Here is a 12353-nt window from a genome sequence, read left to right on the forward strand (position 1 = left end):
CAGTTTTGATTCTACTCACTCCTTCATAATTCATTTAAAAAAGCAGTTATTGAATCACGTCATTTCTAATGCCTTTAAGGGGGAAATTATACGTAGAACTTCAACCATATGTGAAAGTACTGAGATCCTTGTTAAATCTGTAAATCGTTCTCATTTTTTAGGGGAAATTGGGGCACAACTAAGTGAACTAAGTTGCTTCATCTTCACTCTCACTAATATAGGTTTATTTCAGTTTCATATCACCTCAAGTTTTACCAGTGAGAGTCCTTCCCTCGCTGGTCTAACAGGACCACCCAAGCCACACAAATCTAGCCATTGTGGTCCTCTACATAGAGTTCTGCAGTGGTTCCTTGCAGACTTTAAGCCCACCTCATTCTGAGTCTGCCTGTTTTTCCATGGTGAGCTCCCAGAACTCATGCTCATTCCAGCCACTCCAAATTTTTACATTTTAATCTCTGTGGCATAAAAGTACATGTCCTCTTGTGGGGTAAAATCAACAATGAATCAAAACAGGAATCACAAACTGTATTAATTAGAAATGATGTATATTTATTTGATCGCTTATGTTAGGTTGAAAATTATTCATGAATTTATATAGTGAGCAGTATACTTTTCATTCAAGGAAGACTAAATTTGTATTTTAAATGAATAAACCTACTTTGAAATTGAGCAACATTTGAAAATACTTTTTACTGCCAGAAGAGTTACCAAGAATCTTTAGAAAACTGTATAAGTGGACAGTGGAAAAATAAGCCTGAACAAAAAACTTCGGACTAACTCTTCAGTGATGTAATTTTTGCGTGTGTGTATATATATATAACTAAGACTAAGACACATAGTTTTGTCTGGGTATCCATAAGGTTACTGTTAATGCTGTAAAAGTTTAATGTCTCACAATGCTAAATTAATGGGTAATGGAGTCTATTAATTCCATAATAAATATTAACTCTTATTGTTTATCTAGAATTACATTTTCTAAAAGCTACAAATAAAAACAAAAGCACTGCAGTTTTTCCCTAGTGCTTGATGAGACAATAATTCTATGTGGGTACGTTTTCTTTTAACACTGAAATATTGCAATCAAGACCATATTGATGGATTATTCAGGGGAATATTATACATAGAACTTCATCCATATATTAAAGTATTTAGATCCACCAGTTATTCAGAAAATACTTGTTAAATATGTACAGTAAATTCTTCTCACTTTAGATGAAATTGAGGCACAACTAAGTGAGCTAGTTTACTAATAACCTTCTTTACTTAGTAATAGAGGCCCCAGATAACTGTAATTTTTATGATCAACTTATTCTATCAGTGGTCATATGTAATCAAATAAACTGTTCAAGTGTTTCACTTATGTTCATGAAAGAGTTTCCATATTTGAAAAGTTGAAACAGAATGTAAAAATTGATATGTATTAACTTACAAGTCTAGTTTCATAAAAGATCAGCCCCTCAATTATTCTATGTAGGGACTATGTAGCATCCATAATTACATAGATTGAAGATTTGATCTAAGTGTACTGACTTTTATTAGCTAAAAATATCTAGCTGCTGTTATTCATTTAAAGCAGAGAAGACAAACATGATCAAGATATGCTTTAATTTATGGTAAATGAAGCAGTGGTTACAACCAGTGAGCAGAAAGAAATATGTATTACTAAACTCCAATTATTTCTCATTTTCTATGGATGGTTAAACTTCTGTCTGAATACTTTAAACATCTTACTTGTTAAACATCAGAATGAAAGCTAAAAATATCGTGTGAAATTATAACATTATTTTCATTCAATGCGTACACTGTCACAAAATCAAACTAACTTTATTTCAAAGAGATGCACAATAGTTATACTTCCGAAATTCTTTTAATGTATTTTTAAAAGAAAACAAAAACGTATATCTGAGCACATCCCTGTTTTCATTATACAGTGCTGTGTCCAAAATATGAGAACCAGTTTCTCTAAAAATATTGACAATTTGAACCCTCAGAGTTGTGAATGCCCAAGGCCTTACCATGTGCCCAGTTCTGAGACAGGAAGGCAGAGTGGCATAAATCTAGCAGGAGACCTAAGTCAGACACGCTCTACCGGATTTTCTTTGTTTGGGGATTAAACTCATGTTTTATATCCACAAATGTCTAGTAGAAGAGCCAGGAAAGGTGTTTGTTTGGAGAAAACATATAAATTTATACATTTTACATAGCATTTTGAATACTGAATTGCAGAAGTTTTCTATTCATAATTGACTGGAATTGAAATATAGTTTGTGTATCATGTTGCACAATGAAGTAATTCTTAAGCATGAGACTTTGGCTGGTTTCCATCCATTTTGGGATTTTATATATTCCTGTCCATTAAGTTTATATCTAAATATTAAAATATCTGGAAGTAACGAAGTCACTGAAACTATAGGGCAAACTTTTAAATTCAATAGCACTTTTGTGAACAATTTTAAAAAGCATCATTTAATTGTCTATGACAACAAAAACAAAAGTCAATAATATACTTTCAGAATGCTTAGACTGATCATAACATTTTAAGAAAAAAGTTTAATGTTAATGAAATTTTCAGCATCCATGCAAATGGAGAGCATGATCATTTAGACCTGGAAAGGAGGTATGAATCTCTTGTTCCAAATCATCTTTGAGAAGATGAACAGACTGAGAATGAGGGTGGAGAACAATGGATAAAGTGCTGCCACTCATGTTATCAAGTGACTTTTTAATGTCACGCTGAATGTTTTATTGCCTGTGTTTGCGATGTTTCTAAGTCAGAAAATGCATTGACAAATGTTAAGAGGAGACAAAGGTAGCCTAAATAATAAGTAAACTATGCATAATGTTATAGCAAACTGGGAAAAGAATGCATCTAAAATTTCTTAGATTCTCTTTCATTTACATATTGTATGTTTTAGAAGTCAAAGTTTCTCCATAGTTACCTGAATCTAAAGATGCTTCCTACTAAATTGAAATTGTATGTCATTTGGGTCTATCTTCAGTGTTTCATTTAAAACAGAGATGTTTATAAAGTCAGGTAACCAAATATGAATTTGGAGGCTGATATTTATATTGTTTCAAAGATAAGCTTTTCAACAGATACTATTATGAGTTGCAAATAGATCAATGACAGTATGTTTTGATCTGATTTGTTCTGAACCTCTGCAGGCAGAATGCCTTTCAAGTCATTGCTGTGGATGGGGTCTGCAGTGGGATTATTCAGTGCCTCTCTGCTGAAGACTGCGTTGACTGGCTACAAGCAATAGCAACTAATATTTCAAATCTCACAAAGCACAATGTAAGTGATGATTCAAGGAATACCTAGCCAGGGTTTATCAGGCGTTATAAAATCCTTCAATTATATATGTAACTTCACATCAATTGTTTAGTGTTCTTCTCAGAATGAGAATTCATTATGAAAGCAATTTTGGAATACTTATTGAAAGAAAATTGAGAGTTCTAGCCCAATTTATGGTTCAATAATTTGCATAGATTTCCATTAATAAGCATCGTAAATCCCCACAGTACTTAAGCAAATGAAAACAAGTAGTTAGCATATAATCGCTAAATATATTTAAATAAAATCGTTCTGGACTAATATAATACTGGAATTCAAGACAGCATTATTGGTTTACCTTTAGAGATCTTAGAATTACAGTTAGGAAGGTTTGAGGAGTAGTAGGCTAGGACGAAAGAGTTAGCATAGAGACTGAAGGAAACAGTCAGAAGAGTCAGAAGATTGCCGTTATCTCACATTAGGTAGAGCCTGGTCTGTATTATTAGAAATGGCTTCTCTGCATTTTCTCTTTTTCCACTACAACCGTTTCTTCCTTCCACATTCCTGTGTCTCTTTATTGTAGCTATCTTCGCATTATTTTAACTCTTTAATAACCTAAACAATTCTTTCTCCCTGTTATTAATACTTCTATGAGAAATATAATCTAACAAAATATACAAAACCATAAACCTCAGCTTACCGAATATCAATCTAGGCATCATTAATAATAATTGTTTTAGAAAAAGTACTTGTCATCATCTCTCCTTGTTAATTCTCTCCTCAGTCCACAATTGTTCATGCTATGTTGAGGCATTTCAGAAGTCCTAAGGGTGATCGGGAGTCTAATATACAAATGGTCAAGCAGAAATACATAACTCTGTCACCAGCACGTGAACACACAAAATTGTTCTTGTGTAAATGACCCTTCAGATCGAAGTATCCTTGCACAGAGTAGACTTTGCTTTGAAACATAAGAAGGGATTGTGGCGACTATACCTTTCTAAAACGACAGGAGGACCACTAGCCAATAAAGGCAACTGTCTTGTTTCCAGTCTATGGCTATTTCAAACAATGCCATCATAATGGCCATGCATACGGTGATGGGATGCTCTGGGAATAGGGTTGACAGTCATGGGATATGTGCATGGTCAGTTTTACCATGCCATGCTAAGTGTTTTCCAATTGGCTGTGCAGTTTACCCCTCACTCTTCGTGGATGATATGTCTCTTTCTATAGATAATTTTCAAAACTCTGGGTCACCCTACCTTTTGAATTTTTGGTTATTTGATACACGTGGAAATGTGCTTCCAGTGTGAATAAAAACAGATTTTCTTTTTTTCTTTTTGGTGATTCCAGGATAGGTGCAAATATGCCAAGCCTTACCCAGGGTCCTCCCTCAACAAGGAGGCTAGACATGGGTGTGCCTAGCTTGGGCAAGAGTGAGCGCTCACTCCCAGCCCGCCCTTGCTAATCCAGTGTTGTCACCACATTAGAGTTGAGGTTGCACAAGAGGGCATAGGTTTCAGAATGACTGAAAAACAAAGAAAATAAAATGGAAAAGAAATGCAGTGTTTCTCTAGGGACTGTCTCCTCTCCTTCGACTGACTTACATGGATGTTTCTAGAGTTAAACACAGAAAAATACCGCATGAGGCTAGGGAATTTATTACAGAAACGATTAGTTTCTTAAAAACAAGTTATGAACTTATATTTGTGAGACAAATGTTTTTGAAAGAACACAATGTTAAACTTTAAACCCAAAGTTTTTTTTTTTTTTTTTTCCTTACCTAGATCCAAATTTGCATTGACCTAAAATCTTGGGAATACTGTCATGTTGTATTTCTTCAAACGGTCTATTCAGTTAGAATGCTGTGCTTCAGCTGACAAGCATTTGAAAAGTCAATGCTTTAGTTAAAAGCAACAGCAATAACAAAACAGTGAAGATGCAAATATCTCTACCTTCTGTAAGCCTAAGGAGGGACAAGCCACATTTTACTGCTTGCTTTTCATCCTTGTATTAAGTGCTCACCATCTTACTTAGGAAAGCAAATGATTCCCCTATACTATTGTTTTAACTGTTGGGAGATCCATATGTTTGTTGAATATTAAAAGTTATGTATTTCTTCTTTCACCTCCTGTTTCTATATTCTAATTACATGTTCTTTTGTTCTTGTAATCAGTTTCCATTCAAAAGAATTAGGTTACAATGTACTCTGATATGGAAAGTACTACATAAATGTTGAAAAGTTACTAGGCATAGCAATAAAAAATGTGAAAGTCACATTGACTTTGGAGAAGGCACAATGCATTGATGAAACAATATGGTTGATTAGCATAAAGAAATAAATTAGGCAGAAAGAGTAGCTAGGAAAACTTTTGATTAGGATAGTAAGATATCAGTTCTACTTCTCTTACTTTTTTTTTAATTCTAAAGATATACTGGAAATAATACCTTATGGAAAGATATAGAACTTTTTCTTTATTTGCCAATATGCCGAGAGTAAAGGCTTGTGTAAGTCTGACTTGAATAGTTTGTTAATAATGGGTGCAGAAATAAAAATATTGTGATAAAATATTTAAAGAAATTCCACTCAAGAGATTATCAGGCATAAAATAAAACTGAAAAAAGGATTAAAATGCATATAAAATAATAAGTTTGACAGTTTAAAAATTGTGCTATTGAAATAAGACATACATATGTATATAAACTTTTTAATAATGAATCACATTTTGTTGTAAACTAGTTGGAGAACAGACAGGGGAAGGATAAAAGAGAGCAAAAACAAAAACCAAAAAACAACCTGTGTTAGTCAATGTACTGATCATTTTCTTTTCTCTTTGCTCATTAGTTTCTAAAAGTAATCTTATGAGACTGGGATTTTCATACCTAGTTTTTAAAAATTCTATATAATTATAGTTGCTATCTGAAAAAATTCTTCTTCCAGAAATAATTGATCATAATGGTTAAAAAATACCTAGACACACACTGACAATGTAAAATTATATTTTATCATTATTCAGAGTGGCTCCAAAATATTTACAATAGTTGTTAATATTTGATATTTAGTGAATGATGTCTAGTAGAAAGAGCGTGAAGGCTTTAGGGACTTGTCTTAAGCTGTATTGGCACAGGTTTCAACTCACTTTATTCAAATTCTATGCTCTCACATTGGAAAGCGAAGCATGGCAGAGGCTATGCTGTTGTGGGGTAGGTGAGGTTCAGTTCATTTCTTAACCAGCACTCAAATAATGAGCATTTGCTATTATTTTAGATGAGCATTCACTCCCCGTATCTATTATTTTAGGTAAAGTGGACTTGAGTAGATTCTAAAACGTAAAATTTATAAATTGTAAGAAAGATTAATTGATTCCAATTAATAATTTACCAATTTTTTTTCATTCATTATTTCACCAGCTATAGGAACAAGTATTAGTAGAAAGTTATCAATTTTTATTTCCATGATTACTTCATATTAAATAATTGAAGACTTTAAAATATGCAATGTTGTAATAGGGTGAAGTTTTTGGGAACCTTGGAAATAAGTAAATATATTTGGCATAATATATAAGGGATATGAATCATCAGACTTTGATGGGTAAGTTAGTAAGATGCTCCCCCATGATTTTCACTTCCTGATATTTATACCCTTATGGGATCACCTTCCATGTCCGTTGGCTGCATAGTGAGCTCTGAAGCAGACGCTTCTCTTACAAGACTTCAGATGAGATAGCAGATGACCCTTGAGAGCCTTTTGAGAAATCCAGTACATGCTAACCCACACTAATCACATGCTGAGGGCTCAGCACACACCAGTCACCTCAGGGATCAACACACAAAGATGTACCAACCAGAGGCCCATGCCAGCTGTTCCCTACCCTGCACTCCATCTCACACCACACAAGCACAGGCTGTACAGACAAGCTATTTACTTCTTATTATAACCTTGGACCCTTTCTGCCCTGGAAAGTGAGGGTGGGCAAGAAGGCTGGGCCCAGCATGCACCACCACTTCTTTGAGGGCCGATCCCTCCCACAGCATCAGGTCGGTGGGGGCGGGGGTAGAGGTTAGAGAGTAGGGGAGAAAGTCAAAAACAAAAAACAAAAACAAAAACAAAACAGAGGATGAAGACCCAGCTATGCCACATGTGGACTCCTGACATACAGAGATTATAGGATAATAAATATTTGGTTAAAGTCACAAAGTTTTGGGATATTCTGTTACACAGCAATAGGGAACTGTATTAGTTTCCTAAAATTCCAAATTTTCTTAAAACAATTTCAAAGCAAATTACCACAAACTTGGTTACTTAAAACAACAGAAATTCATTTTCTCACAATTCTGTGGCCCATTTGTCTGAAATCTGAAGCCAGCAGGATACATCCCTCTGGACTCTGTAGTGGAGAAGCCTTGTTTCTCCCAGTCTTTGGTGGCTGCCAGCATTCCCTGGCTCACAGCCACATCACATAGACCTGTGCTTCTGTGGTTACATTGCTTCTTTCTCTGTGTGTCACTTATGAGAACACTTGTCATTGGTCCCAGGGCCCACTCACATATTCCAGCCTGACCTCACGATGTTTAACTGAAGTAGATCTGCGAGGATCCTTTATCCAGTTCTAGGTTTTTGATGTGGATATTTTGGGAGGAGCATTTTTGGCCTACCACAAGAACTATCCGGCAGGTGAACAACATGATTAGATTTAGACAGTTCTGTCTGATTTTTGTGCAGTGTCTATGGTAGCAGCTCAGTTTCAAAGCCTTTGCTTCGCCATTTGGGTGTTCTACACATGCATTGCTTGGGGTGGACCCAGAGCTTCTCGCAGTTCACACATAAAATTGGGATATCGCTTCCTTTCCTTCCCTCCTAGGTGGGAGTTCCCCACTCTCACTGGATCCCAGCATCACTCTCTTTGGTCTTCTGTCCAGAAATCCAAGACTTTTCTCAGAGTTTAGTTTCCTGTACTGATGCACATTTCCTCATGACTGGAAAAAACAGCATGAGAAAAGGAGAGAAGAATGGGGATCCTTCATGTCACAGAAACTAATTTTTCCAGATCCTTTACATTGAGGGTGGATTTTCTCTCCAGGTTTCCAACTGGCCTAGCTGCCCCAGGCTCCATGGCAGCAGCTGCATGGCCAGCAGGCCTTGGAGTCAGCTCAGGAGCCAAAACAAAGGAACAGTTACAGAGAAGTCTTCCATAGCTGCTGGCTCACAGGGGCCTCTTCCCAGGTCTCTGATCAGTAGGACACGCTCTCTCAAAGTTTTTGTTGTCCATGACTTAATTTGTCTTGACTTCAAGTCCATGCTGGGAAATAAAGGAAGCGAGAAAAAGAAAGGGAAAACAAAATAAAAACAGGAAACTCCTGGTTGCCATATTAGTCATTATTCAATTTTTACTTCTTTCTACAAAGTTCTTACTATTATTTATTGTACAATATTCTCAGATAGTTTTCTTTTGCATTTTATCTAGCGTATTGAGGTATGATCGCTGGGAGAGATGGCTGCAGTGGTTTTATTCCTTCTTGGCTCTAACTGGAAGCAATAGATACTTTTAATAGAAAACAAAATGTAAGAAACAAAACAACTACATGATATTTGTAGAGTAGTGGAAGAAAATAACTGCTATCTGAGTTTGTTGTACCTTGGAAATATTTTTTAAAAGTCCTGATAAAATAAATTTATTTTCAGACAAATATAAAAATAAAGAAAATTCAACAAAACAAAGATTTACTAAAAGACATTTTCAAGGTACTTTTAATTTTTTTGTATTTTTTATTTATTCAACACATATTTATTGAATACTTGACTATGATGGATCAGATTCTGTGTTCTATTTTTTTAATTTCTTTTGTTTTCAACTTTTATTTTAGAAATAGGAAGTTCATGTGCAGGTTTGTTACAAAGGTGTATTTTGTGATGCTGAGGTTTAAAGTATAATTGAAGCCATCAACCAGGTAGGGAGCAAAGTAAAGGGTGCTATTTCAGGCAAAGAAAAATCATGCCAGATAGAGGCTTGGAGATGTGAGAAGGAGTAAATAGTACAGGACAAAATAAATATGTAGATGAATCTAGATGAACATTGTTTGTATTAACATGGCAAACTTTCTTGTGGTGTTTAGATAAATTAACAGAATTACAATATATTACAAAAGCAATATCAAAAATATCCACAAAGCAAATGTAATAATATTAAACTTTGTTATGTCAAAATGGATTGTTTGTTTCCTAGAGAAAGCCCTAACTAAATTGCCAGAATGTGTATCTTCTAAATTAACAAAGGAATAAGTGAAAAAATAATGCTAATATGTACTAAAAGAAGTTCACAAAAAAATAAAAACAGAAAGCAAACTAGAGTAGGTTGAACAAATAGTAAGCATACAGTAAGATATCCAAATATAAAATATATTTTTTACAAGACAATGTCTAAAAATATTGGAAGATTGAAGGTGAAAATTTAGAAAAATATAGTGCACCTGAAAAAAGAAGCAACTTGGAAAGGATTCCCTATTTAATAAATGATTCTGGGAGAACTGGCTATCCATTTCTGGAAATTGAAACTTCCTTACCCCTTATACAAAAATTAACTCAAGATGGATTAAAGACTTAAATGTAAAACCCAAACTAAAATCCCTAAAAGCAAATCTAGGCAATACCTTTCAGGACATAGACATGGACAAAGATTTCATGACAGAAATGCCAGAAACAATTGCAACAAAAGCAAAAATTGACAAATGGAATCTAATTAAAATAAAGAGTTTCTGCATGGCAAAAGAAACTATCTTCAACGTGAACAGACAACCTACAGAATGGGAGAAATTTTTTGCTGTCTATCCATCTGACAAAGGCCTAATATCCAGAGCCTACAAGTAACTTATACAAATTTACAAGGAAAAAAAAACCATTAAAAAGTGAGCAAAGAACATAAACAGTCTCCTCATAAAATAAGACATTCATGCATTCAACAAACATGAAAAAAAAAATACTCAACATCACTGGTCATTAGAGAAATGCAAATCAAAACAACAATGGGGTACCATCGCAGGCCAGTTAGAATGGTGATTATTAAAAGGTCAAGAAGCAACAGATGCTGGCAAAGTGGCAGAGAAAAAGGAATGCATCTATACTGTTAGTGGGAATATAAATTAGTTCAACCATTGTGGAAGGCAGTGTGGTAATTCCTTAAAGATCTAGAAGCAGAAATACCATTTGATCCAGCAATCCCATTACTGGCTATGTATCCAAAGGAATATAACTCATTCTATTATAAAGACACATGCATGTGTATGTTCATTGCAGCACTGTTCATGATAGCAAAGACATTGAATCAACCCAAATGCCCATCAATAGTAGATTAAATAAAGAAAACTTGGTACATATATACCATAGAATGCTATACAGTCATAAAAAGGATTGAGACAATGTCTTTTGCAGGGACGTGGATGGAGCTGGAAGCTGTTATCCTCTGCAAACTAACATGGGAATGGGAAATTAAACACCACATGTTCTTACTTATAAGCAGGAACTGTATGATAAGAACACATGGACACATGAGGGGAACAACACACGCTGGGGCTAGTTGTCGTTGAGGGGAGGGAGAGCATCAAGAAGAACAGCTAATGGGTGTGGGGCTTAATACGTGTGTGAGGGGTTCATCGGGGCAGCAAACCACCATGGCACATGTTTACCTGTGTAACAAAGCTGCACATCCTACACATGTTCCCCAGAACTTAAAATAAAATGTGACAAAATAAAGAAGGAAAACAAACAAATAAATAAATTGACATAATTTGATATTTCTCTAAGTGTTTAATAACTAAATGGATTTGAAGCTTTTACATTGAGATTATGACATTTTACGTAATGCTTCCACGTAAGTTAATGATTTGGTTTGTTCTGTGTTCCCACCCAAATCTCATCACAAATTGTAATCCCCATGTGTCAGGGGAGGGACCTGGTATGACACGACTGGATCATAGGAGTGGTTTCCCCCATGCTGTTCTCATGATAGTGAGTTCTAATGAGAGCTGATGGTTTTAAAAATGTGTGGCAGTTTCCCTTTGCTCTCTCTCCTGCCGCCTTGTGAAGAAGGTGCTTGCTTCTCCTTTGCCTTCCACCATCATTGTAAGTTTCCTGAGGCCTCCCCAACCAGCCAAAACTATGAGTCAATTAAACCTTTTTCATTTATAAATTACCCAGTGTCAGGTATTTCTTTATAGTAGTGTGAAAACAGACTAACACAGTTAATTTACAAATTAAATAAATGTGTTTTAAAAACCAGAAAGAAAGAAAAAATACAGTGCAAACCATAAAAGAAAGGTTTGTTGCTTTGTTAATATTAGGCAAAGCAAACTTCACAGCAAATGTATTATTAAATATAGATATGGTCACTTTGTAATAATAAAAAAGTTTAATGCACTAGGAAACAAATGCAAACATAATGTCACATGGACTTAAATATATCTAGATGAAATTGAAAATGTAGACTGATGAGAAAGTAAAAATCAGAATATCTCAGAACTAGAGACACAAAATGGTTAAGACCTGGCTATGAGGAAATTGAAAGTAAAATAATAGATTGTGGAATCAGAAGAAGAAAATAAAATTCATGCTCAGCTTTTATTTTAGCCTATAGGAAGTCATTATCACATTATCAAGCAGACATTTCCCAATGAACTATTCATTCAGTACTAGGTGTTTAGAATGTCTTCCCAGCCTGAGCGGGAGATCAGAACTCACTTTAATTATCTCTCTTCTATAACCTTTCAGCTTCCTTCACTGTCATTCCTTAGGGTCAAAATAGTCCTGCAAAGATTCTAGCTATCCGACATCCATCTCATATACCTCCTTTAAATGCTACCTGACCCAAAAAAGATAATTGTGCATGCATTTTAAAGACTGCTAAAATTTTCTAATTTATAAGTTACAATGTGTAACTGGAAAGCAATTTGAAAAATGTTATTTTGTCAATAATTCAAAACTGACATTTTATCTTGGTTTCATCTTATAAGATTTAACTCTACCCATCTGTGGTAGGAGGAATAATGCCCACACAAAGATGTCTATGTCCTAACTCCCAGAACC

The 12353-nt window shown here is 34.9% G+C and overlaps 1 protein-coding gene across 1 annotated transcript in view; it reads left to right on the top strand.

Moving 5' to 3' along the window:
• The window catches only part of SNTG1 (syntrophin gamma 1), an 895276-nt gene that overhangs the window by 638109 nt on the left and 244814 nt on the right, over window positions 1–12353 (top strand). The window contains exon 9 of the mRNA XM_031669313.1: window positions 3166–3295. Within this exon, the coding sequence (XP_031525173.1) occupies window positions 3166–3295 (130 nt within the window). The remainder of the gene's footprint in view (window positions 1–3165; window positions 3296–12353) is intronic.

Source organism: Papio anubis, chromosome 8 (genome assembly GCF_008728515.1).
Source record: "Papio anubis isolate 15944 chromosome 8, Panubis1.0, whole genome shotgun sequence".
Lineage (NCBI taxonomy): Eukaryota > Metazoa > Chordata > Mammalia > Primates > Cercopithecidae > Papio > Papio anubis.